The 26,203-nt window shown below is 33.9% G+C and overlaps 1 protein-coding gene across 1 annotated transcript in view; it reads left to right on the forward strand.

Annotated features, from left to right (window-relative positions):
• Positions 1-26,203, forward strand: part of Dscam1 (Down syndrome cell adhesion molecule 1) — a 77,671-nt gene that overhangs the window by 1,315 nt on the left and 50,153 nt on the right. The window contains exons 2-6 of the mRNA XM_018506479.1: positions 1,310-1,436; positions 7,100-7,284; positions 8,561-8,699; positions 10,020-10,181; positions 21,820-21,969. Coding sequence (XP_018361981.1) covers positions 1,346-1,436; positions 7,100-7,284; positions 8,561-8,699; positions 10,020-10,181; positions 21,820-21,969 — 727 coding nt within the window. The 5' untranslated portion in view covers positions 1,310-1,345. The remainder of the gene's footprint in view (positions 1-1,309; positions 1,437-7,099; positions 7,285-8,560; positions 8,700-10,019; positions 10,182-21,819; positions 21,970-26,203) is intronic.

The raw sequence follows: 26,203 nt of genomic DNA on the forward strand, positions 1-26,203 counted from the left end.
CCGTAACTCTTGCTATCAGCGATTCAGCACGTGCACCTCCACTCCGTTCCGCAACGAGATAGCGGCATAGCGCTTTCGCGTTCTGTGGATTATCGCGGACCAACGGATGTCAAAGAGACTTTATGCTTTTCACAATTTTTCTCGCTACCTTAATCACCTATTCTGGCTGCGGGTTATTGTTGTTAGAAGAATAGGGGTTGTAGGAAATATTTCTCAGTTTATCAAGCGAAACGGTATTTTTTTTAAATCTACGGACAATTACGTACGGTGTTGATGACAATCGATGATTTCTTGTGATCGAAGTATAAATTTATTTCTGATCATCAAATTTTGTAAATGTGTTTGCTACTAAGAATTAAACTATTAGGATCCTTTTTTAAATATAAATGCGTTTTAATATTGATTTTATAATTTTGATTCTAAATGCATGTATTTATTTATTATAAATATAAATACAGCGTATGATCGAATATGATAGTAATATAATAAATAAAATAATTTAGAATATTAGAAATGTATAAATCTGAAAATTCTTGTATTTAAAATAATAATGCAAAACATTGCAAAATGTTAACAGAAAAGTAACTGAAAAGTATATATAGCGACTTGTTTCTTTTTAACTGTAACTATAACTATATAGTTACTTTTATGGAGTAAGTTTTTCCATGCTGCTATTTTTGTTAGAAAATAGCTATTTGATTTCAACTTCTCCAATGGTTATTCTATAAATAAAATTTGCAAAATTTAATAAATATTTATAAATTTAAATTTCTCACAGAGAAAATTGTTACGCAAAAACAACTACATTTAATGTAACAATTTTATTTCCATGCTAGCGTGTGCCGGACGTACCAGTATTTTCAATCTTAATTTTAAATCCTTTAATAATCACTTAATCAGAACTGATTAATGTATCAGATATGTTTATTATTATGACCGACTAATCGGGGTTCACAAGGTGTCAGTCTTGTTGCCTAATCTAATCAAGTTTTACTAGCAGAGAACGATTAATTTCATTTGCCTATTACGCAAATTGTTTAATGCATGCTAAATTGCCACACACGTTGAAAGTGATTGTGCTTTCAACAGTTATTGATCAATTGGCCTTGAACTAACAATAAGTAAGAGTTTTTTCGTGTTTATCTGTCAAGTCTTCAACTTATGATGAAATAGTTAAATGTGTCTCAAAGTAAATTTTCTTATTTCGATTATTATTGAAATATTATTGAAGCAGACTATCGGCGATGATCTTACTATCAGTGTGTGTATTCTGCATATCGTTCATTCAGTGTATTTTATGTGAAATCAGGTGAAAATCAGTGCACTCGGAAGAGTCACAATAAGGATGTGGCGAGATCCTCCAGGCGGAGGGTATAAGAAACCCATCCACGTCGCCGCTATGTTACTGCTAGCTGTTATCCTGACATTGACAACGGGTGAGTCAACTTCGTACGAAAAGATCTCATTCACTTCGCGTTTCTCAGCATGACTCGACGATAATTACGGAGAAGTATTGACGCATGAGGGTCAGGCAATGTACGTGAAAAATCGGAAAAAAGTTTACATATGTAAGAAGGACAAGCCACGACTTTTGCACGTTAAACAGAAGCTCTAAGATGCTTGCTGAAAGCGAGTAAAGTCACTCCGTATGAATCGCCTTTGACGTAAATATAATAATAATAATAAATGCAGATTTTAAGTCAGTAACGATAATGATTGGACATCGAAAAGATATTCTTAATGTGTATGACATAAGAAATAGAAATAAGAATTAGAAATAAGAATTACATTTAAAAATTAATTAAGAACTTGAGTTTTTTCAAACTGAATTTTCATTAAAAGCTAAAATTTTAGTTTATTTTAAAGCTGCACGGTTTCTAAGAATTTTGTTATAGCAAATTGTATATTGCAACGTGATTCCTGATGTTTTTAGAACTATTTGTAATACCTACTCTTCCATAAATTACGAAACTGATATACATTTGAATACGCTATTGTGATTTTATAAAATATACATCTTAGCTTATCAAATTGCGAAGTTCATCAGCTGACAGGGCATTCTGTTCTTCATAATACTCGTACATATGCTTTAAATATGATACGTGACGGACGCTAAATATTCTTGAATATTCTCACCGATTCATCAGCATATTGAAACAAAATTTAATCAATTCCTATTAAGAGTAAAATTAAAGAAATAAAAATTCTCATTTATATTGTATAATTATGTATATATACAAATTTAAATCCGATGTAACAAAATATAAAAGTATAAGGTATTTCTATAAATTATAGAAATTGTTATTCTTTAATTGTTATATAGGATTTTTTAATATATTATAAAGGCTAACACACGACTGAGAAAGATTGACATCGCATTTCATTAATAATTTAAAGTTGCCGCGCGATTTTCAAGTATCTAATCACTAAAATCAAACGATTTTAGTTCTATTCGTTGTGATTCGTTATAACGGTCCCGCTGCTTCTTCTTTTTTGACATAATTTCGTGTCCACGTTTTGAACCGAACAGACGGTTAGTTGGGATCGTGAAAGGTTCCGAGGTATAAATTCGAGCGGATCTCGAAGTGCAGCTGTCGGAGGAGAGATTAAGATGAAGGGGACGAAGAGATCGGGAGGGAAAGGAACAGCTGCTGTTCCCAGAATGCAGGCTCACATCATACTTGAAGAAGAATTGCACTCACCACCAGGTGAATCCGCCTATTATGTATACGGAATCTGCGTTACTATTCATTTGTTGATGAAAAGTGAGCATAAAATTGGAGTATTCACGATGCTTCTAATTCAGCTTTAAGTTTCGAATAATTAAAAAGAGATCATACGAATTTCATTGATAATTATAACAAAGAATGAAATTCATGACTCAGTTTTATTGAAAATTTGTGAAATCGGACGTACACGACACATTCTGAATTTCAATACAATTGTGAGAGACAAACAATGTTAATTATAAACTTGTCGATATTATAAATATCAAATACGTAAACGACAGAAATTGTATATTACATGTTTGTAATCCTAATTTTACATTATATTTTGTTGAATGTAAATTGCATTGAAAATAATATTGAAGTTTGTATTGTCCGCACTTGAATTTGAGGAAGTGAGACTTAAAAAAAACATATTTTGTTATCTCACAGGAAGTAACAGAAATAGACGTACTTATAGAAGCCGTATACGACCTGAAAGAACAAGAGGTTTAAGAATTTCTTCACACTTCCTCCACCTACGCATACAAGTTGTATGTCCACCCTCGCGTACCAATGTGCGTTAATAAAATATAATTTTAATAACAATTTTAAAGATTCTGATTGTTAATTCTGGGATTTCCTAAGAGACAACTAAAGAATATTGCAGAATTAATGAGATTAATATATATAGAATTAAGTTAAATTATATTCTATATTATTTCTTTAAAATAATTAATTCTTTAAATTATTATTAAATTTAAGTTTAAGTTAAATTAAATGAAAGTTAAATTATTCTTTTATTTAGTTAAATGATAAATAAACAATCAAAAAAACTGTTATCTTGAAAAAACATGACCTTTTGCAAAGCGTAGCAGTTTTAAAATGAAAATATTGCGCCAGCATAGGCGTTCATTAAATTTTAATTCTTGATTAATGGAAATTCGAAACAAAAATTCCATCGAAAGACTATACACTTAGTCGGTTCGTTTTTTCGACACCTTCGCCGACTTATGGTTTCGACTGACCGATTTGACATTTCTCTTTATTATGCACGTCACAGAATTTTACGCTTACATATCCACCCATACACACAAACGTGCGAGCAGATGAACACACACGTGAGTCACACGTGTGGCGATACGCGTGCGCGTATGTGCACGCTGGAAATATATTCGATGCAGCATGTCCGGACGTTTCGAAGCTATCGCTATATATAGATTACAGAGCGGTTCTCGACCGGGAAGAATCTTGTCTTTCATCGATGCGTAAGAGTTTAATCTCGGGAAAAAAGTTTTACATACCACTTCTGCGATCGATATCTGCTCGTACAGCAGCAATCCGCCACGTTGCGTTGTACGGATAGCCGCAACAGTACTCTCTACCCCGAGCCATTGTTGCACCGTGCACGTGCACGTGCCGCACAGAACGTATAAATAATGTAACCCTTCGACGTAAATGCACAATCACCATTGAAATTGCCCTACGCACATTGTTAATCATTGTAATACCCTTACGTTGATATAATCCTTTCAACTCTTTCGATGACCTGACGCCATTGTAACTGTCAATGTGCAAAGATTTAAGGGAAGGGAAAAGAGATGTGAGAAAAAAGAAGAAAGAGGATATCTGCGGTGAAGCTGAAAGGAGAGAAACACAGAAAGAATAATTTTGCTGAAATATCTAAAAATGTTGCTAGATACAGATCTGAATAATTTTATTCAACCATCAAAATAATTCTACCCTTGTATTCGACTTATGTTCCGATTTTTATTTTTGCCAAAGTCATAATGAACTCGATAATGAACAATGCTGCAAAAAATTTTGACATTCCAGCAACAAGCTCGAACATCTCACATAAGTATCTTGATGATCCAACAAAATTATTTCCCAATCTGTATATCTAGCTAAGTTTTTGAATACTTTAGCAAAATCATTTCTTCGTGAAGAAAAGAAAAGAAATGTAAGTTGTAACCCGCTGTATTCACAAAAAAAGTAAAAAGTTAATATTTCTTGTTATCTGCTTCAATTGAATGCAATTTACTTGAGAAATTTTGTTAGAAATGAATCGGGAAAGCTAGAGGAGGGCAAGAATAGGCGACATAAAACTGTAGTTATGTGAGCCGAGGTTCGCCTATAGCAGAAGGGGCGTATTCACGACAAAAATTCGGAACACCTGTCCTTTATACCTATATATGTATCCTACCTACTTGCTCCAATGGCGCACGCTTCGCCAACCGGTTCTTCGTAACTTGATTTTATACTGTGCCAGGTTTATATACGCTCTCGCTTCGCCGCGATCCCTGTCGCGGTGAATCAGTAGTAGGTGGCTACGTGCGCGAAAATTGTGCAGTACGAGAGAGAGAGAGATATATACCCCTATAATAAACTTTCGATACCTTTTTTATACACTTGGCGTATATTTCTTCTTTTTGAAAGAGGTTTTTTTAGGGATATTATATTATACGAATAAACCATCTAGGTAAGAGAGAGAGAAAAACGCCAACTCTATCAATATTTTATATCTATCTTTCTCTATAGCACTAATAATAATACTTATATGATGAACAACATTAAAGATAAAAGAGAAAATATTATTTAAAGTATAATGTAATAAATTCACTTTTTATTTACAAAATTTATTTATAAATTGTTCTTTTGAAAATATTAAATTCTCAATTTTCCGTTTTTTATTCGATTCTTGCTTGGATAAAATTGTTCACGATTTAACGTTACTAGATAACGATTTGGTGCTATAATTCAGATTATAAAAAGTGAATTTAATTAGTATTTGTGAAAAACCTTTCAATTATGTGATATAACTGCTTATAGATACACATTGGCTGCGTTTAGCAGAGAAAACTAATTAATTAGCGCTTAATAATTCTTTAATACGATTGGTTCCTATACATAGATTTAGCGAAGAATTAAAGGCAAGAATCAAATTCTCTGTTAAACGCAGCTATTGTATCGAAAAATAATTGCACGGAAACTGTTTGTGATTCTTTCGTTTCTTATGAAATATGGAACGTGCATTTGCAATAAATTTACAGTCAATGTCACTTAAGTTGCCATCAATGGCTATAACTTGTCGCTACCGATGGTACTGACATAGTCGAAGAGCGCAGCTTGCCACGACGGAAAAGGAATCACGCATTGTCGTCTCCCTTATGGTCACGTGACGTTGATCGCATATTATTCAATAACAGACTTGACAACCTGTTGTTTGCTGCAATTGGCAATGCGCCAATTGAATGTGGGTGTCGCATATCCTGGTTGAAACGAATGATAAGCGAAACCCGAAGACACGAGACAAAACGTCTCGTCGCTCGTGACACTTTAAATTAATTGGCTTCGTGCTAATGTTCCCACAAGCTATTAAGCGTCCCTTACATTTCGTTCTGTCCACGAAACATTTCTTTTTCGCAATAAAAACTCTGTTGCAGTCTTTGTATTAAATTAGCTCTATTATCCTTACAAAGAAATTACTTTAATCTTTACAAAGAAGTCGTGACTTGTCGCTTACAATTTTAAAAAATAATTCCTAAAAAATTAGTTATTCGTCTTGTGTGTGTGTGTGAAAAGATACATTTTAACCCTTAATAAACATGATAGTTTTTGGCAACTTTGTATACGACGGGAATCTATCACCCTGAGTTAATTTTCATCACTTTTTACAAGTACATAAAAATTATTGTATAAATTTTTACATATACTTTGATATTTTTAGAAAATACATGTAAAGTTATACATTTACAAAAAAATTGTATATAAATGTTATAACTAATTATAAGCAAAATGAGAAAAAATGCATTTTTTCATATAAAAACATTGAAACAAAAATGTTTAAAGAAAAAATATGTTTTACTATCTTAAAATTATTATTTTAAAAACAAAAAGTTACAACTAATTAGAAAAAATATTTTTTAATTTTTATTTGAATATTTTAAATTCAATATTTATTATATTTTTTAAATATTATTTGTAATAATCAACGTAAATTGGTTCATTTTCAATTTTTTTTTAATAGTTCATAGAATTTTTACAATATAAATGAGAATTAAATAAGAATAAAAAAAATTTAGCTGCAAAAAAGTTACCCTCTACACATGATGGGTATTTCGTGTCCTAAGGAAAATTTCCGAAACATTGTCGTTGGAAGATACACAGGAATGAGAGTCGACAACGTACAAAGTTTGTTTACTAGATACCAAAACTTTTTTTAGGAAAAGAATATAGATTATTATTTAGCTGTTTCTAATGTTTCAAGGAAAAGATGCTGAGAACACGAACAATTGGATCGTGTGAAGGATCGAAATTGTATATTTCCGAAATAAGTTAAATAATATAAGCGCTTGTGCATGATCATGAAAACTTTTGCATTCTGCTTGCAGTTATTTCTGCCGAAGATGCATCTATGGGACCGGTGTTTGTCAAGGAACCTCCGAACCGGATTGATTTCTCAAATGGAACTGGAGCCGTCGTTGAATGTCAGGCAAGAGGAAATCCACAACCAGATATCATCTGGGTCCGTTCCGATGGAAATACTGCTGTAGGAGACGTTCCTGGATTGAGACAGGTATTGTGTCAAATTTTAATTTGTTTTCGCAATTAAAGTGTCAATTGAATAAGTTTTAAAAGTGATATCGAGAGAAATTCATGATTTTTTAGAGGTTTTATCAAATTGTTTTAAAATAAATGCGCATGCATACAGCATCTGTTTTTCTATTCTATTAATGTTAGCAAAATGAATGTTCTTAATTAAAAATTGTAGGGGAAAGTTGCCTATATTGTACTCCTTAAGGGGATCCTAAACCAAAGCTCGAACTCCGAAAAATCACTAGATGTCGCGCCGCGCGCCGCACATCGACATGTCTTTTTATACTACCACAGCAATATCTCACGCAGCCTATGATACACGCAGTCACACGTACGTGTCAATTTTCGTATTGCGAATTCATCGCGATAAAGCGTCTAAATTTAATTCTGAAAACTCGACGTTGTATATTTGTGCAAATTACGTGACTGTGAATCACGTTATTTCGTACGTACAGGTTGCAAAACTTTCATATCAAGCAAATGTTGTCACGACTTGACAGCTGAGACGCCATGTTACACTAAGAAATGGTAAAAAATATATCGATTTCGAAATTTTTGATCATTCTCAGCGTAGACTCCAATTCACAGTCACGTATTAATGCGTATACTTTAATCCTGGAAAAGGATTTTCGAATCCGTGAAAGAGAAAAAGAGTATTCGCAATACAAAAATTGTACGTATTTTAGTCGGTAATACGAGAGAAGAAAAGAGATTAAAATTTGTTCAAAATAAGATTTTAAAAAAGTATAAGCTTTTAATACGATTTGAAGACCGGATCATTAAATTGTACCACTGGATTCTTCAACCGTACTTTTAATAAACAATTATTAGTTTTTACAAAAAGAATCTAAATTTTTTTAAAATTTAACAAATAATATTTATGAATAATTTTTAATAAGTTATCTTAAAAAGACTCAATATTTCGTTTAGAAAATACAATGGTGGTACGATTTAATCGTCGCGTCGCGTCGGTGCGATTTACAATTAGTCAACTGCACCATATGAAATTGAACAAAGGTTTTTCTTTCACGTGTGGGACGATGAACTATTTGTCAAAATAGCTTCCGATTACTAGTTTCAGTATCAAATACTTATCTGCAATATGTGAATGGAATTATTAAACGCCCATGCCATCCCACATTCATTCACATGATCGCGAAGGACGTTTTAATTATTCCTAAGCTTTATACTGCGGGCATTATTACGTATAATTTATAATTTAGTTTCTACATTCTATAGTTATTGGCCCTTCGTAGGTTATGCCGAATGGAAATTTGGTGTTCCCTCCTTTCCGTGCTGAAGATTATCGTCAAGAAGTTCACGCTCAGGTCTATACCTGTTTAGCACGTTCTCCTGCAGGTTCGGTACACAGTCGTGATGTCAACGTGAGAGCCGGTAAGTGTCAATCTTTACATTTATCCATCATCTTTGCATTTATCATTTAGCCATCTATAGTATTTTATATAGGATGTTCAAAAAATAAAGAGTACCTTTAAATTTAAATTTAAGTAAATTCGAATTTGAGATCGATTTCTGATAGAAACTTAGCTTTCTTTGCATTTAATATCAAAATGAATTGATGTTATTAAAATACAATTAAAATTATAAAGATGAAAGGAAATAGTTCGAATTTTTAACATTTATTTCAGTTTGACAAAAAATATTAAAACTATAGGTCAATAATTGCAGGAATATTCTGTGTGTAAAAATAAAAATTATTTTAAGTTAAAATTTTTATTAGATACTTCATTGCAATATTTTAATGTAATCTTAAGCTCTAGAAATTTTTACTTAAAAATTTTGAATTAATTTTGCAATAGACATATGTATATAACACACACATTTAAGATTAAAATTATATTTTTAGATAGAATTTTTTTAATAAGATGGCTAAATATTGGAAAATATAAAAATTATTCTTTTCAGCGAAAAAGCACGCTTTTTGGTGCTTACTATTTCTTCTACATTATATCCGAGGTCCTTTGAAAAAACTCGATCAAAGATATCGGTGTCAATCAGATGATGCAGTAGTTCGATGCTAGATATTGTCCTTTAAATATGTTACAATCTGCCGCCGCCGTTTATGCGAAAAATATATTCGATTCCTCCAGTCTCAATCTGCTCGCAAGTAATTAAGAAATTGCTCTTTGCGTGATCGATGTAATCCAATTTTAAGTGATGTCATCGTACTGTTCGTGTGAAACTAAAAATGCTTCTGAATCACATATCATATAGTGATGTCATTAAATCTGACGTCACTGTGCTTTATCGACCGCAACACAGTTTCCAGTTGCATTCTTATCTTTTACCGTTTAAATATAATTCATTCTTTACAAATTTCTAAAATGAATTTTTTAGATAAACAAAGTAACAATAAATAACAATAATTATTTTAAAATATTATTAGACCATTTAAGGCATTGATTTCTATAATTTATGTTATCGCACACTATATACGGTCCTATAAGATATTATATTATTTAAAAATATTATATTATTAATTATTAAAAATATTACATATAATTTCAAATATAGTGACATATACATTTTAAAGATTAGTGTATTAATAGAGAGGTAGAAAGTTAATTTTAAAGAAAAATATATATTTTAAATATATATTTACAAAAAAATATTTATATTTTCTTGGAGCCGTTGAGGCTGGAGCAAAATAATTTCCGACGTATTGTGAATGTCATTGTGTGTACGAAATTATAGTGGTGGCGCAGTATTACGACACCGACGTCAATAAAGAATACGCGATCCGTGGGAACAGTGCCATTTTGAAATGTGTCGTTCCTTCTTTCGTCGCCGATTTCGTCAAAGTTCTATCCTGGCATACGGATCAGGGAGAGGAATTCGTGCCTGGCGATGATTTTGGTATAAACAGAATTAGGATTTATGATTAGTGAATTAACCGATCTCCTTATCTCCTTGCGAGCAGAACATTTTGTCGTATCTTTGATCTATATCGATATAAAATTAAAAATTGTGGATTTTATAATTATTTAAAAAAGATATCTCAAGTTTTATATAATCAAAATTCACATTTGACCTTTTCATAAATGCATTTAAAAAGAAGATAAAAGATGAATTTTCCAATTCGGTTATGCCCCCTCGCATAGAGACAATTAAGAGATAATGTCATTATTGTCCGGTCATATATTTCAGTTCGAGGGCACAAATGCATCGTGTCGTTCGGTTGAGTGACTGACACCATCCGTGCGACTCGGCCGCTTCTCATATATTGATCTCAATTGCTACGGTAGCAAAATGCAAATCTATTTGGAACGTTGCAACGCGAAAGTATATGGGTCGTTCACTTTCCACGGCCAGCATATGTGTATATAACTATATACATATCTATATATATATATATATATACATATACATACATATATACATATACATATATATTTATATGCATGCATCGTCACATTTATCTCGTTAACGTTGTATCCAATACGATATATCTAATGTATTAACTGAAACGATTGGATATTTAACCATTGTCAGCTATCTCTTTCATTTTTCTATTAAACCCGAATATTCACTTCTGACGCGCCGTCTATGTATTTTAAATCCGACAGTTCGTATAATAATATTTATTTTTTAGTCTGTGTTTCCTTTTTCCTGTTCTAAAAATTAATAATAACAACGCTAATTGATCGTAATAATAATAGAAATAATAACAAGAATTTTTATAATATTTTTAAATTAATTTTTATCTATAATATTAATGTATCTCTCATTGTATTACTTATCTAGTATTTCATAAAAATACAAAAACAATTAGTACGTTAATTACGTAATAATTGTTCTCGTAATTACAATTAAATGTAATTTCATAAGAGCGAAAGAAATTTTTAGTTTTGTTTAAACCCTTTTTTAGAATGTTGTGTCGAGGCATCCAGTATATGTACATATGCATATATGCACGCATGCAAAGTCAATCGATCGTATATACCATTATAGATTGCCGACATAAGATACGACAATAATTCTGCTCGCGGAGCAATGGCGAAATATATTGCCCAAAGCTGCCGTCAACGTCGTCGACATTTCATTCGATTTTCGAAAATTAATTTATATTTGAAAAAAAACCTTTTATGAATGTATATCTCGTACTGTGTGTAAAAATAATATGTCAAAGAGAGTCGAGAGCAACTTGAAGCGATTACAAAATACGATATTCTGTTAAATGTATTTCCAATGATGAAAGTAAAACCGATACGAGTCGTCATTGTTATCGTTAGTAGACAAATCGGGCTTGCATAGATTATTTCGATCATTTATTGCAGTGGTACATCAGTATTATCAATCCGAGGTCAACAATGAGTATGTAATACGCGGCAACGCGGCCATTCTCAAGTGCAGTATACCGAGCTTCGTCGCAGAATTCGTTCAGGTTATTGGTTGGCAGGACGATCAGGGAAATTCTTTTGATCCGGATCAGGATAACGGTACAGTCTGAAACTTTTAGGAAATTTGGAAAGTCGGAACCCGCGTGGGCAGCGAATGATGAACTGATGGTCAACGTCGTCGATGTCGTGTTCGAGAGACGCGATATAATTTTTTTCATCTGATTATATATCATATACCGCAAAACTGTGACTGATATTTCATTTAAATTAATTGAAGAATAATTAATTTAAGAATATAACTTTTTAAAACGTATATCGAACTTGCTAATTTGTATTTAAATAATGGTTGGGACACGAGTGCATAAACATTTGATTTTATTTAAGACTGCGTAACTAATGCAATTTTTCGGGTAAATCGAATCCTTAAAACTTCTATCTACTATCTAAGAACCAGTTTCCATAATTATATGGTGAAGCATAGAATCAAATTGTATAATGCTAGCTGCTGGAGTACAACTCTAATGTTGTAATCTCTTTGATCGTAATCACCTAATTTTCTCCAGAGAAATGTGTTTCATTTCTAAGGAATAATTGAGTAAACATGCGTAACAAAGCATTGTCTACAGCGATGTGTACGTCATGATAATTAAAAAAATGTTATGCAGTGTCCTGAATCGAGAAAAATGTTTCTTCTCGATTAGGCACGCAACAATGTAACGCAATGTTCGAAAGCACGCGATATGTGATGTACAGCCATACAATGCGCTATTATAATACGCCATTACCTTTTGCAGTCGTGACTCAGTATTATGAGGCGGAAGTTGTATCGGAATACGTGATACGTGGAAATGCGGCTATTTTAAAATGCACCATACCGAGCTTTGTCGCCGAATTTGTATCGGTCGAATCGTGGGTGGGAAGTGACGGTTCGACCTTCAGACCGTCTACTGACTACGGTATGATACACGTAAATACATACGTGTTTTTATTCTGCATCCAGCGGCACTTTTCTCTTATTATTCCTTCTAGAACAGAATCCTGACGGAGATGATACGCTGGAAAGATATTTATTCCCTCCTATTTCTATGTCTCTTTCATTCATCTAACTGAAGAAAATTGATATCACTTATAATAAATATTTATTTTATAATCGTTTGAAGTTTTCTTTACTGAGATAAAACTATTTTTCTAAATCTAAAAATATAATCTAATCTATGCAAAGAGAACTTTTAACAGTTGCAAAATAAACATTCTGCTGAATACGGCCATTGCTATATAGCCAATATACCATATATGAAGTGGAGAACTTATTATAAAAAAAAATATTTACAATATAGATTTTCTTGATATTTTTATTAAATTTTTGCAGATTTTTTTTTATAAAAATGCATTTGTACGAGACTGGATAAATTATTTTAATCGACGCGCAATCATATTTTTGAGATAAAAATTTATTTATAATATATATACATGTATTAGTCCAATATATTTGAGCGTAATTGGCACTTATTTAGTTAATAAATTATTCTATTTACTTTGAAGCAATTAATTTATAGTATGTGCAAGCATTATACAATTTGTATGATGATCGCTGATGAGTACGTCGGCCAATAAGTACATACGATGAGTACGCAGAGCGAGGAAATTCTCTTTCCGGTTATATCACCCCTGTCTCTCCCTGCTACTCAGACACCCTGTCCCCTCGCCTAACTTTGTCAAAGTTCAAAGTGGCACGTGGTAACGATTCGTTTCCGCCGGCCACGCGGTCTGATCTGACGGCGGCTGAACGGCGGCGGCAGCACATATATACGTGAGAGTTAATGAACCATCCGGTGGCTCTCACGCCGCGAATTACGATAGGCCTAAGAAAATAAGCCGACATCGTGTCTACTCTGAACGCCAGCTAAGTTCGAGAAGTTGCGTAGGAAAAGTTCTTGAATTCTCATTTCAGCATGGTGTAATGTCAAAGTCCAGTAAGCATATTTTGACAATATAAAATAATGTCAAGTGCGAGAAGATAGAAGGGATACTTTCTTGAAATTTGATTTGCGTTATTATGGCTTTTTTCGCACTATTTTCGATATACCAAAATATCTATGGAGCATCATGATACAGAAAGTTTTCAAATTACTCCTATAGTTTCAATTGTTTTTTGTTTTAATAAAAATATTGTTTATTCTTGATTTATTTTTCTAAAAAGCTTGAACTTTCTTGTTTATTAACGTCTAATTTTTTTCTTGCAACTTACTTGAGGAAAATTTTTCATCTACAGATAATATGAAAAATTAAAAGCGATCAACATATTCCGTTCCACACACAACGGGGGCTATTTTTAAACAAAGCGACCTTTCGTATTGATTAAATTGAACATTATTTTAATATATATCCCCCACATATAGTCGTCACTCAGCCTTACAATCCGGAGATCTTGACCGAATACGTTATAAGGGGAAACAGCGCGATATTAAAATGCAGCATCCCCAGTTACATCGCAGAATTTGTTACTGTCGAAGCATGGATTCGCGAAGATGGCGAGGTCTATCTACCGACGGATCTTACGGTCGCACAGGGTACTACAAATCCCATTGGGCGGTTCTTAATTATTTTAAGCATCCCACTGAAAATTTGTATATGGATTAGGATGTTTAATATGTTTATTCTTATTTAATAGAAAAGTTTACCTGTAAAATAAGTAACTCAAGAATTTAGTAGGACTCTGGAATTTACAATAACCCCTGTTTTTCTTAATTAAAAAATAATTTATAAATTAAAAATATTAATAATTTTTCTGGATTCCTAGTAAAATCAGTTAGCCATTACAATTGTAATGAATTTTACTTGAATTTTTTTGAACCTAATTCTATATCTATATACATATACAATTCGCTGTGGAAAGTATTTGTCGCTTATTTATGTTTACTAACGTTGTTAACCAAAAGTAACACATTAGTATTTTTTCTCTTACGATCCTATTATTCAAGACGTATTTTATTTTCCGTCGATCCGCCTATTTAACTCTTTGAAGCATACATTTTTACAAGAATGTACACAAAAGGAGTTTTACGACGTGCACAATAAGATATTTCTTGTGAATGAATGACAAAAAACATTTTAAATTTTTATTTGATCGATTGATTTATTTCATATAAAGTAATCTAAATTAATCGTTTAAATTTCATCGTTATAACTAATTAAACTGTCAAATTTATTCAAAGAAACGATTTATTTCTCACCGTATCTCAGAGAGTTAACACATTGCCGGCAGTGGTTTCGCAGTTCTACGTTACCGAAGCCGAGAACGAATACGTGATCCGAGCTAACAGCGCGATCATGAAATGCAAAATACCGAGCTTCGTGTCCGAGTTCGTCCAGGTGGATCAGTGGATGGCCGACGACGGGACGATTTACACGTCCGGTCAGGAATACGGTATGATGCCGGTCGATATCGATGTAGAGATGCCGTTGTATGTCGTTGTCCGCGGGGCAGCTTCTTCTCTCTATTCTTTTATTTCCCTGTTATTTTCATTTCCCACCCTTAAATGAGCTCTTGTACTTTCTTCTCATTCGTTTCCAGGCAATCCAGCAACTGTTGATTGCAGTCGCAGCTCGTAACAAGTTTCAACTTTTACTTTCGAATCTGCTATAATCCAGTGCACTTGTGCAATTACATTTGAAAGTGTATTTAAGATTCCTATTTACTCACCATTACATCTCAAAGTATGACGTCATAAGTGAGAAATATACAATAAAAATCTTGCAAAATTTTGCAAAATTCTTGCAAAATATGGAAATATGTTTCAATAAAATAACACAATTGATACTGACTTGCAAAATACACCGAAAACTCTTTTTTTGCATGTCGTTAATTATTATTAAATAATCATGTATCTGGAAATAAATTATGCATAACCAAAATCGAAATAAGTTTGCAGCTATGACAAACTATGAAAATAATAATATACGTATAGAAATAAATATATATGATTTAATTTTTTCTTGAAACAAGAAAGTAATTTCGATATATGTAAGTCTGTCTTATTGATTGTAAATATTTTATGGAAAAACATTTCTATTTAAATACAATTTGCAAGAATTATTTATTATATGTTTTCTCGGTTTTGACGTTTGATAATCTGAGATAGTAGTAATGAATAAATTAGAGCGTTAAGTTACTAGATAAACATCTAAAAGGTAGATTGAAGACGATAATAATTTGAATGGCGAAAAATACGATGGCTGTGCAAAATTTTAATTGTTTTTCGGTGTGGTTCGAATAGCGTTCATCAAAGTTTGAAACAAAATTTGATATGATATACCACGATTAGCTTTGAGAAATCTCGCGTTGCAGTGGTCCAGCAATTCTACGAGACGAGGGTCATCGACGAGTTTGTCTTACGCGGAAATACCGCAACCCTGAAATGCCTCGTACCCAGCTTTGTGGCGGATTTTGTAGATGTGATTGAATGGCAGGATGAGGATGGTTCCATTTATACCGCGAATAGCCAACAAGAAAAGGGTACTTATATTGATTGCACGAAACCAATATTAACAAAATGGCGAAATAATTATAAATTTTTGTCACATATATTATTTTTAAATCCTATTCTATTATAGTGATGCAATTTTATTTTTTTGTATAGATAACTTTTTTTATTTCTTTATATCTTTTTTATTTCTTTTCCTGTGTCCTTAAAATTTCTCATAACATATCTATCTTTTAAAGATCTTGCAATTAAATTAGAATGTACAATATTTATCTCAGATGAGTAGAGACGGTTCATTCATGTAATGTATCTATATGTTTTGTAATATTAGCGTCATTCGGCAGAATTCTCGTACAATGGAAAGAAAGGTTGGTGGTCGATGGAATGGAACGCAGGTTTTATCCCGAAAAGTTTACCTTTTCTATTCAGAGATCGACAAAGGTGAATAGAGGTAGAGCATGCAGTCGGCAGTGGTCTCGTTCGGCGTGATCCTCCGCGGATTAGGATAAGCCAGATTAATCGGGTGGAGAAGCGAATTAACGCCTGCGCGCGACCAAGTGATTTGATCCACTTTTAGTAAAGAGAGAAGATCGTTGAAGGGTTATTCCCGGTAACGTAATCGAATTTACTTTACGGCCGCGCTAGCCAGTGCTTGAAGACATTACATGTAATATCATAATATGTAATATTAATTAATGAGGCGAAGTTATACTAATGTGTTCAATTTCACCATATTCTCGAGAAATCATAATTTCATTTCTGTACCTAATTTTTGATTACGGAAACGGATATTATTTCCCGAAGCGTGTTGCATATTTCAAAAGCGTATAGTAATTATAACTATTTATTTATTAATGAGATAGAGAATTCGTGAGATAAAAGTAATTAAGACGATAAATCTTATTTGCATAAGAGCGTAAGTGATATAAAATTCGGTTTGTGATTATGAAGTAATATTGAGAGATAAATGTTGTGTTAAATATAAATTTAAATACTATTCGTTAAATATGCCGCATATTGATCTTCTTCGATACAATGTACACACGAAGAAATTTCTATGTGAAATTAAGAGATGGAGTGCCGGATTTGTGTTAATTTGCAATTAGATTAAGTCGGATTAACTGGATCGATGTTCACGTGCACCGGACGTTGCTGGACTCGACAGCAGCACGACCGGAGGCTGGCTGGAGCGGCCACGCGGCCAGCCAGTTTGCAGACAGCCAGACTCATTGGAATTTTAATCGGCGTGATCAAAGCGCACTGGCGACACTCGGCAGCCTAGAACAAACTCCAAACTCTTGTTTTTTCTCGCTTCATTTGCAGTGGTCGCCCAGTACTTTGAGGTTCAGGTTTACGATCAGTTCGCGATACGCGGCAACGCGGCTATTTTCAAGTGTCAAGTTCCCTCGTTCGTGGCCGACCACGTGGACGTGGTGGGATGGATCGATTCCAACGGCGGCAGCTACGTCGCCGACGCACAATCATATGGTAGTAAAAATTGAAGGGATGCACGCAGCGCACTGTGTATTGTGTTCCCCTTTATGAACTGGCAGATCGCAAATTTTCTTTGAATAGGGCGCAGATCAGATCACCAGTCACCGGACGTGAGAACTGGATCGCTCGACCGAGTTAGTCGACATCTTGCATGCGCTTTCTACCATTTTCTCTTTTCCTCCTAATGATACTACGTATCATGTTTGTTTAAGTGTGTGCGAAGTATAAGGCGCATGTAATACGATTAGATATCTTCCATATCGTTGCGACGCGCATCGATGCCACTTGTTTATTGAACGTGTATAACGAATCGTATGTAATGTTGAACATCGATCGCGTCTATTTCAAGACCGGTTGCGCGACCAGTTCTCTTTGATAGAAACATATTCTTCAGTTGCCATATACAGTAGAGTTTATTTTAATTCATAAAGAAAAGAGACGCGACGTTGACGTGAATAGGATTCCTGATTATGATAGGCTCGTCTCGCCGAGCAGAATTTATCGAGTCGTTGAAAACTCCTCGTGATGATTACGTTATGTAAACAAGTTTGAAAATAACGTCTGAATCGTTGAGTACCTGTTTTTATAATTATAAATTCTGAAAGTTTATTATATATTCAATTTTTATTGTACATTCTATATACAATAAAACTGAAGCATTTTTTTTATTGAATAAGGATGTATTACACGTATTTTTCAACGAAATGAAAAAATTATTTTAAAAAATTACAGATTTTTCTTTATTGTATTTTAAATTAGTACAAAAAGGCGGCAATTTAGTACCTGGAAAAATTATTTTGTTAAGAAATAGATACATTTTTTAAAATAATTAAAATAAAATGAGAAAATTTTCTCTTAAACCGTAATTGTATTGTTAAACATAACTATTGATCTTATTAAATTGTTTCATATGTATATAATATTTATTTTTTTAGGGAAAGTATAAATTTTCCATTCTAGTCACTTCGCAGGAACTAAACATTCAATATATTGTTAAAGCTGACTTATCCAAAATAAAATATTTTTAAAATTTTTGTGGTACAAGTTCTGCGATAATACCGAATGTGTCATTTAAATTGAATTCGTTAAAGCTTACAATATATTATTTTGATGACCATTTATCTTCAAATCAATACAATAGTATATCTTCCTCTTTTCTTGAAACATAAATACTCACTTTACATTAATAAAACTAGTTCTTATTAATGAAACTTTTCCTCTTTTCTCACGGCTTATAAATTCTATTAAGATTTACTTAGAAATTACATAATAAACTGCGTTTATATAATAAGCGGATAAACGAGATAGTTGAATAAGCTCATACATAAATACACAATTAAGTATCTTGTTTGTCAATTGTAACGTCTCATCTATCATAATAAAATTAATTCATAATGAAATTAATGACGAAATTCCTGTTATCACTTTTTACGTACAAATCGACGAAATCGTCAATTGTACGAAGTCGAAATCGTGTGTAATCAATCGACGAATGATCAACACGTCCTGTCAGGTGGTAGATGTGCGCCTTATGGTAAAACCGGAAATCGGTGTCTGGTTGCAGTTGTCGGGCAGCGGTATGCAGTGAACGTGATGGACGAACACGTCCTTCGGGGGAACGCCGCAATTATCAAGTGTCACATACCGAGCTTCGTCGCCGAATTCGTCGAGGTTGACTCTTGGATCGAAGACGAGACCACTGATATATATCCTAGCGCCGATTACGGTACAATATACAAGGCGCAATATTTCATACCATCTTCACTCTGCTCGAATATCGCGTGAATCTTCCATTTCTATGACATTTGCAATCCATCAAATTGGCGTATTATATCTGGAAACTTATTATTACAGAAATAAACGCATATAGAACGCAATAGGAATTATGTTCCATTTTTGTGTGTATTTATATTATTCCATTGTCGAAGTTGTATGATTCGTGAGATAACATCTGTGCAGATTTTAGAATCAGTTTAGAACCAGATTCTTCGACTAGTTTTTCTTGTGATTTTTCGTTTCTTTCCTTCTTTCCGATATACCTTGTATTTCAGTTGAAAAACCTAATGCATTTTCTTTGAATTATTTGTTCTGTAAGAGCGATGCATTTCAAGCGTTCGGTAAACGTAGAATTACAGTGGTCGGCAAGCTATTAGTATGCGGTAATGAGATCAAGGATTCTCTCATGACTAACGTCGCCCGACCATCGTTCGGTAATGACACTCCGTTTGACGATCGCTTTCGCATTCGAGCAAAAATTATTCTCGGCTCGACCGTGACAAATAAATAATAATTAAAAACGTGCTGGTTTCAATCACGAGATTTCGAACGAAATACGTGCACAGTGCGACAATGGTTTTGACACAAATTTTGACACATGGGAGGAAAAAAGGGAACGGCAGGAAAAGGGAATAAACTATTTCGCCAATACAAATTTATAGTTGCGAAATAACAAAAATACCAATCCAGGTCGTTTAAATCGTTCCATCGGCCTCCGCTCTATCGACCAAGTACCGCTCGAATCGATATCACGCGAAATACAAGATATACGTGTTCTCTTGTTTTGATGCCCCTCGTTTCAAAAGTACCGTGCAATGCGGGATTTTACGTGGAAGTTTGTACGTAAATTTGTACGACGTTGACTGCCGCTGCTCGCGCTGTTCCAGACCTCTCTTCCCCCTTTCCACCGATTTTTTTCCGGTCGTTCAATTCGGCCCATCCGTCTCTTCTCACTTGTACCCTCCTCTCTGTGTGATAGTAGCTAAATGGCTGTGGATAGCTTGTGTGTGATCGCATGAAACTAGTTCGCCTATCCAGGAAGTCTCGTTTGTCGATGAGATTCGGCCGCAAAAGCGATCAGATTTGTTAGAGGCGTTGGATTTTCAACCACAATGGAGATTAACTTTAACGTGCAAAATGGATTAACAGCAATTCGTTATATCCCGTTTGTTAAGATAATCTGTATCAAGTGATATGGTATATATGTAGATATTTGCTAGAATCATTTTCGAAAATTTAATGATAAAGTCTTTATAAAATAATTTATTTATCTTGTATATTTATAGTATTAATACTGTAGATTTCATACTTATAGGATTATTTTTTGTTTTCTTTACTGTTATATTGTAATAGATACAAAAAAATATATAGATTTCCTGGATACTTCAATGAGCAAAAAGAATATCGCATATATTTACATTCGTAAACAGATGAAAATGTGATTTCGCATAATATCTTTCCCATGAATCTGTAAGTGGACGCGAGATTCTTTTGCTGTTGTTTGACGAACGTGCTTTGATTTCATAAAGAATTCGCCGAATTGTCGAAGCGGGAAATTGAAGGGTCCGTGTTCATTCAGCGTTCGGCGAATTCGTATACTGCATGTAGGTACATTAAGTAAGAGCATTGTGCTTGAAGTATGGTATACAGAAAGAATAATTTTGCCGAGTATATAAAAATTTAGTTAGATTTAAAAATAACTTCTTTATTTTATTAAAACAATTATATAGAACGCTCAAGCATAAAAAGCAAAATATTTGACATTCTATAGCAATTATCTTGAGCGACCTACATAAATATTTTAATGGTCCAATAAAATTACTTTGGCCTAGTAAACACTAAGAGTAATATAATCGACATTATAATTTCATACTCAACAATATAAATGTAATATAACGCATATGTTCTATTACAGTTACATCGTTAATTATGAAATTATAACATTAATGTTATATTACTTTTAGTTGATGTTTACTAGGTAGATCTGAAAATAATCTTTTTGGCTTACTAAAATAATTATATAGAACGTTAAAAATATGATGAGCAAAAAGTTTTAATATTCTAGCAAATCTTGAACGTTCTACATAATTATTTTGACGATCCAATAAAATTATTTTTAGATTGGTATCTAGCTAAATTTTTAGATACTTCAACGAAACTTTCTGTGTAATATCACTGTCATTCGAGCATCGTGCAATTAAATCGGGATAATCGACTTCCTCTTGATATTAATAACATATGTGTGTTTGTAATTAATTGGTGGTGATGTGCTCATAACTAATCAATTTTATAATATCGCATGACATCAAATAATACGATAATCAGTCGATCGATTATCCCGACAAGTTACGTAAGGACTAATGCGCAATGACTAACGTGTGCAACTCTGAACGGGTTTAGATGGAAAATACTTGGTGCTGCCATCCGGGGAGCTGCACATCAGGGACGTCGGACCCGAAGACGGATATAAGACTTACCAATGCCGCACGAAGCATAGGCTCACTGGCGAAACTAGGCTATCCGCAACGAAGGGTCGTCTCGTCATTACTGGTGAGTGAAAATGCAGAAGTGTCTCTCGTTCTTTTTGTACGGAAATTACGATTCTGATTCAACATCGCTCTCTTTGACAAATGTTTCTCGATCATCCTTCGATATAAGCGGAGGGGTACAGTTTCACTAATCAACATTCTATATCTGTTTTTCTGAAAGAAATCAGAATCGTATTTCTAATTTCGAACCTGGATGCCACAGTTCACATTTTTCACTTTGTGGATCAATATAAGTACAGTTATTTGTGGCAATTAATTTATATTATAGACACGCATATTACAATCATGGAAGTTAATTAATTATGAAACCGTTGTTAATAATTTGTTTATCTACCGAGTTAGCTGTAAATAAATCGGGTTAATATAAATATAAATTCATGTGCAGATATAAAATATTTTCCCCTTTTTTTTTCTTTCTAAATATCAGAATTTATAGGTACATCTCTTTCAATTTAACATAAATTTTGAAACATCAATTTTTAAATGCCGTTATTATTAGCTATCTATTTCTCTCATTGTGAGGTGTCTAGGTTCGAAATTATTATCCAAAAGATTATTGATTTTCCATAACAAAAATAAATATACACAAAACTAATATTTTAAGTAATTAGTGTAATCTTCCAAATTAATTTCTAAATTGCTATTATTGTTGTGCAAGACATTGTATTTTCTAGGAAAATCAGTTGTCCTTTTGGATATATAATCACGTTCTACCAACGTGCAATCGTTTGCGCCAACGAGCTTGATCGACGATTTCATGGTCGGTTCTTTCGAAAATACGAAAGACTGTTAGGAGAAATCATTCGATATTTTTACATTACGAATTTTACGTTCGAATTTATTATCTTAGAAAAGCCGAAATGCATGTCCGGCATTTAGCGCGGTCAAGCTCGAGGGTGAACCTGAATGCTGGGACAGGGTACCCCTGCGGGCACGCGCCACCGCCCGCCCAAAACTCGACTCTTGATATAATAGATTTCGAGAGGAAATGTCCAAAGACAAATGAATGATAAAAAAAAAAGAAATAAATGACTTGTACGAAATTCTTTCGAAATGCTTTGCGGCGCCTTCCGCGATCTCCGGGCTCTGTCCTTCGCTCTCGCGTGGTAAGTTTACGGAACATGTTCTTTCAGCCGAGAACTTCACAGTGTGGATGCTGCACATAGTTCTATAGATATATTAGTACTCAACGCAGCTGAACTTCGTTTCGTACTGTGAATTAAGCGAAATCGATCGTATAATTAAGCGGCATCGTCTTTGTTCGCTCTTGTAGTAAATGAGCAGGAACATTCGAACCGTTCACCCAAAAAAAAAGATAATTTAATTGTAAAGTGAAATTTCCGGTAACCTCATATTCTAAGCAGAAACTTTTATAGAAAGAGTATTCCTCTTCCAATGCACTGGATTATTCATCAAAAATGTATTGGAAATTATTCTAACAGTTTTCCTCTTGTATGAAGAGGAATATATTTACTGAAAGCGGAGTGCCCTCTTACGAGTAAATTATATTAGGAATAGCAAGATTTTTACTGCAGATGCAAAACAAAAGTACTCTAACTGTAAGAATATTGTGCTTGGCATATTTTCCTCTTGATTTCAGAAGATTCCTCTTGTGTGTGTGAGGCCGTATACAAGAATAAAATCCTCTAAGATTTCTAGCGGTTTCTGCTAATATTAAAATTATTTTTTTTTGGGTGTTAACTGCGACAATGATACTAGCCATAATTTTCCCATTTTGAACAGAATTCTTTTCAATCATGTTTTATCTTATTAATTTTTATGAAATGTTGAAATCTTATGACGAACTGAAACGCATTAAATTGTTATAGAACTTTGTTTTCCATCCCTTTTAGTTCGTGACTTGTATCACTACTTCACTCAATGACGCATCGTGTAATTCGGGTAGTTAGAAATTCTCTAGAGTTAAGAAATTCTCTTAGATATACTTAGATGGATTCACCGCACCACAACGCGACATTGAGCGCGAAATCACTTTCGTTTCGCCATCGCTTTCGCGTAGCCGTTGAATATCTACACTGATCGGCAGGATGACACCGATAAACGAATTGCTTTGTTCGTATGAGCGGTGCAATAGCGTAGGCAAAGCTGTCGAGTCACGTCGACGCGATGCAATAATCTAGGGGCTACTATAACTAGAGCAAGATGCAATATAGCCATAATGACAATGATTGGCGACACGAGCAGGGGGCTTGACAAGTATATGGCTCTCTACTGGCTTTTCGTTATGCAGAACCCGTGGGCAGTGTGCGACCAAAGTTTCCTACGATGGACAACATAAATGGACTTTCTGTGGGCTTGGAAGGCAATATACCGCTTCTGTGCCCTGCCCAAGGATTTCCAGTACCGTCTCATAGGTACGATACTCTTGATCAGAACAGAGATTAACTTTTGATTGGATATTATTAAAGGAACATATAAAGTAGCTCGCAGGATGGTTTTATAATAATGATACTTTCCTTTACGGTATTAAATTATAACGGACAGTAATTTATAAAAAATATATGACAGGGAATAAAATTCCAGAGCGTAAAAGTTTGTACCAATATTGCTGTAATGTTACAATGTTACTGCAATATTACTGGAATGTTGCAAACATTATTGCAATATTGTTGGAATGTGTGATCTGTGTTGTATGAGATTGTAAAGCAATTAGTAAAGACAGGCAAATTATTACCCATACAATACAGATCATTTTAGCAATATTATAACAATATTGCAACGTTCTAGTATTAATGTAGTATCATTGAAAATGTTGCAGCAATGTTTCTGCAAGCATCTGTGCTGTATAGATAATTTCATTTATTTAGGAATGATGGAATTGTATTGGAGAGGAGAAGATAGTTTATTTTTGTTAGCTAAAATTTAAATATACTTATCTAGATTTGCGATAAAAGACAGTCTTTTATCGGTATTTAAAATCAGGTATTTTATTTATAACGTATGGAAATTAAATTGAAAATTATCTTAGAGAAATAACAGAATTTTTGTAATCAAACTTGAATCTCAACTTTTATCAGACAATACCAATAACACCAATAACCTTTGTTGTTACGCCATTATTTAGCAAATCGTTGTATCGTGTTTGTGTATGTGTGCACAGGGGTTCCCCGTTCCTTCTCATTGATCTAGTTAAAGCATTTAGTGTCATCATTCTTGAAGGTACTCAGATAAATTTATATACGGTCACGACATTGAGTCAATTTATCGCTTATCTTTCCGCAAGGACGATTCTTGATTCGCATCAGAATTACAAGCGAGTTCAAAGAATGAAAAAAAAAAAAACAGAAATGACGTGCATTTTAGAACCAGTGGGTAGTGTGCGCCCAAAGATTCCGTCGACGGACGACGTGCGCGGTTTCCGGACTCTCGTCGGAGACTCCCCTGCCTTGATGTGCCCGGCACAGGGGTTCCCCGTTCCCCTGTACAGGTAGAGACCACAACACTGCCACTACGAGCGAACGCGAATCCTTCGGGATGACCGTTCGTCGCGGGCACGCAAGTCTCCAATTATAAACGATATGATCAGAGCCGATTGGCAGTGTAAGACCCAAGTTCCCGACGATCGACGACTCGAGGAGCTTTCGAACGACAAAGGATGGCTCGGTCACGTTGCTGTGCCCTGCTCAGGGATTCCCTGTCCCCTTGTGCAAGTAAGTCGTACTAGGCGAAGTCGTATGTATTTTTCTTTCTTTCTCTTTTCTTCTTGGGGTCTCGTAACCTGTCGCAGAGCCTGTGGGAAGCGTACGTCCAAAGTTCCCCAGCGTCAGCAATATAAACGGTCTTATCACGTCTACGAACGGAACTTTGCCGCTCCTGTGCCCTGCTCAGGGCTTCCCGGTCCCTTCACATAGGTATTACATTATCGAATATCTTGATGTCATTTTGCTCTTAAAGCGAGTCTCACGTTGATTCTCCATTAGGGAATTGCGATTAAATATTCGGTGCTTGCAGTGAAGCTGCTGGGTAATCAGCAATGACGATACACTTGACATTGCGGTGATCCTCTTATGTCATATAACTAAACTAATTTCTTTAGCGGTATGGTCTCAATTTTATATTAATATACTTTGATGAAAGTTCTAACGCTGTATTCATCTTTGAGAATTAGAACTTTTTAATGGAAGATCTTATACTTTCTAATAGTTTCTGGGATCGCTGAATTCAATTTTAGTGTCAGAATTGTAATAATATGATTATCGTAAAACTCAGTTTTA

Source organism: Trachymyrmex cornetzi, unplaced genomic scaffold (assembly GCF_001594075.2).
Source record: "Trachymyrmex cornetzi isolate Tcor2-1 unplaced genomic scaffold, Tcor1.1 scaffold225, whole genome shotgun sequence".
Taxonomy (NCBI): domain Eukaryota; kingdom Metazoa; phylum Arthropoda; class Insecta; order Hymenoptera; family Formicidae; genus Trachymyrmex; species Trachymyrmex cornetzi.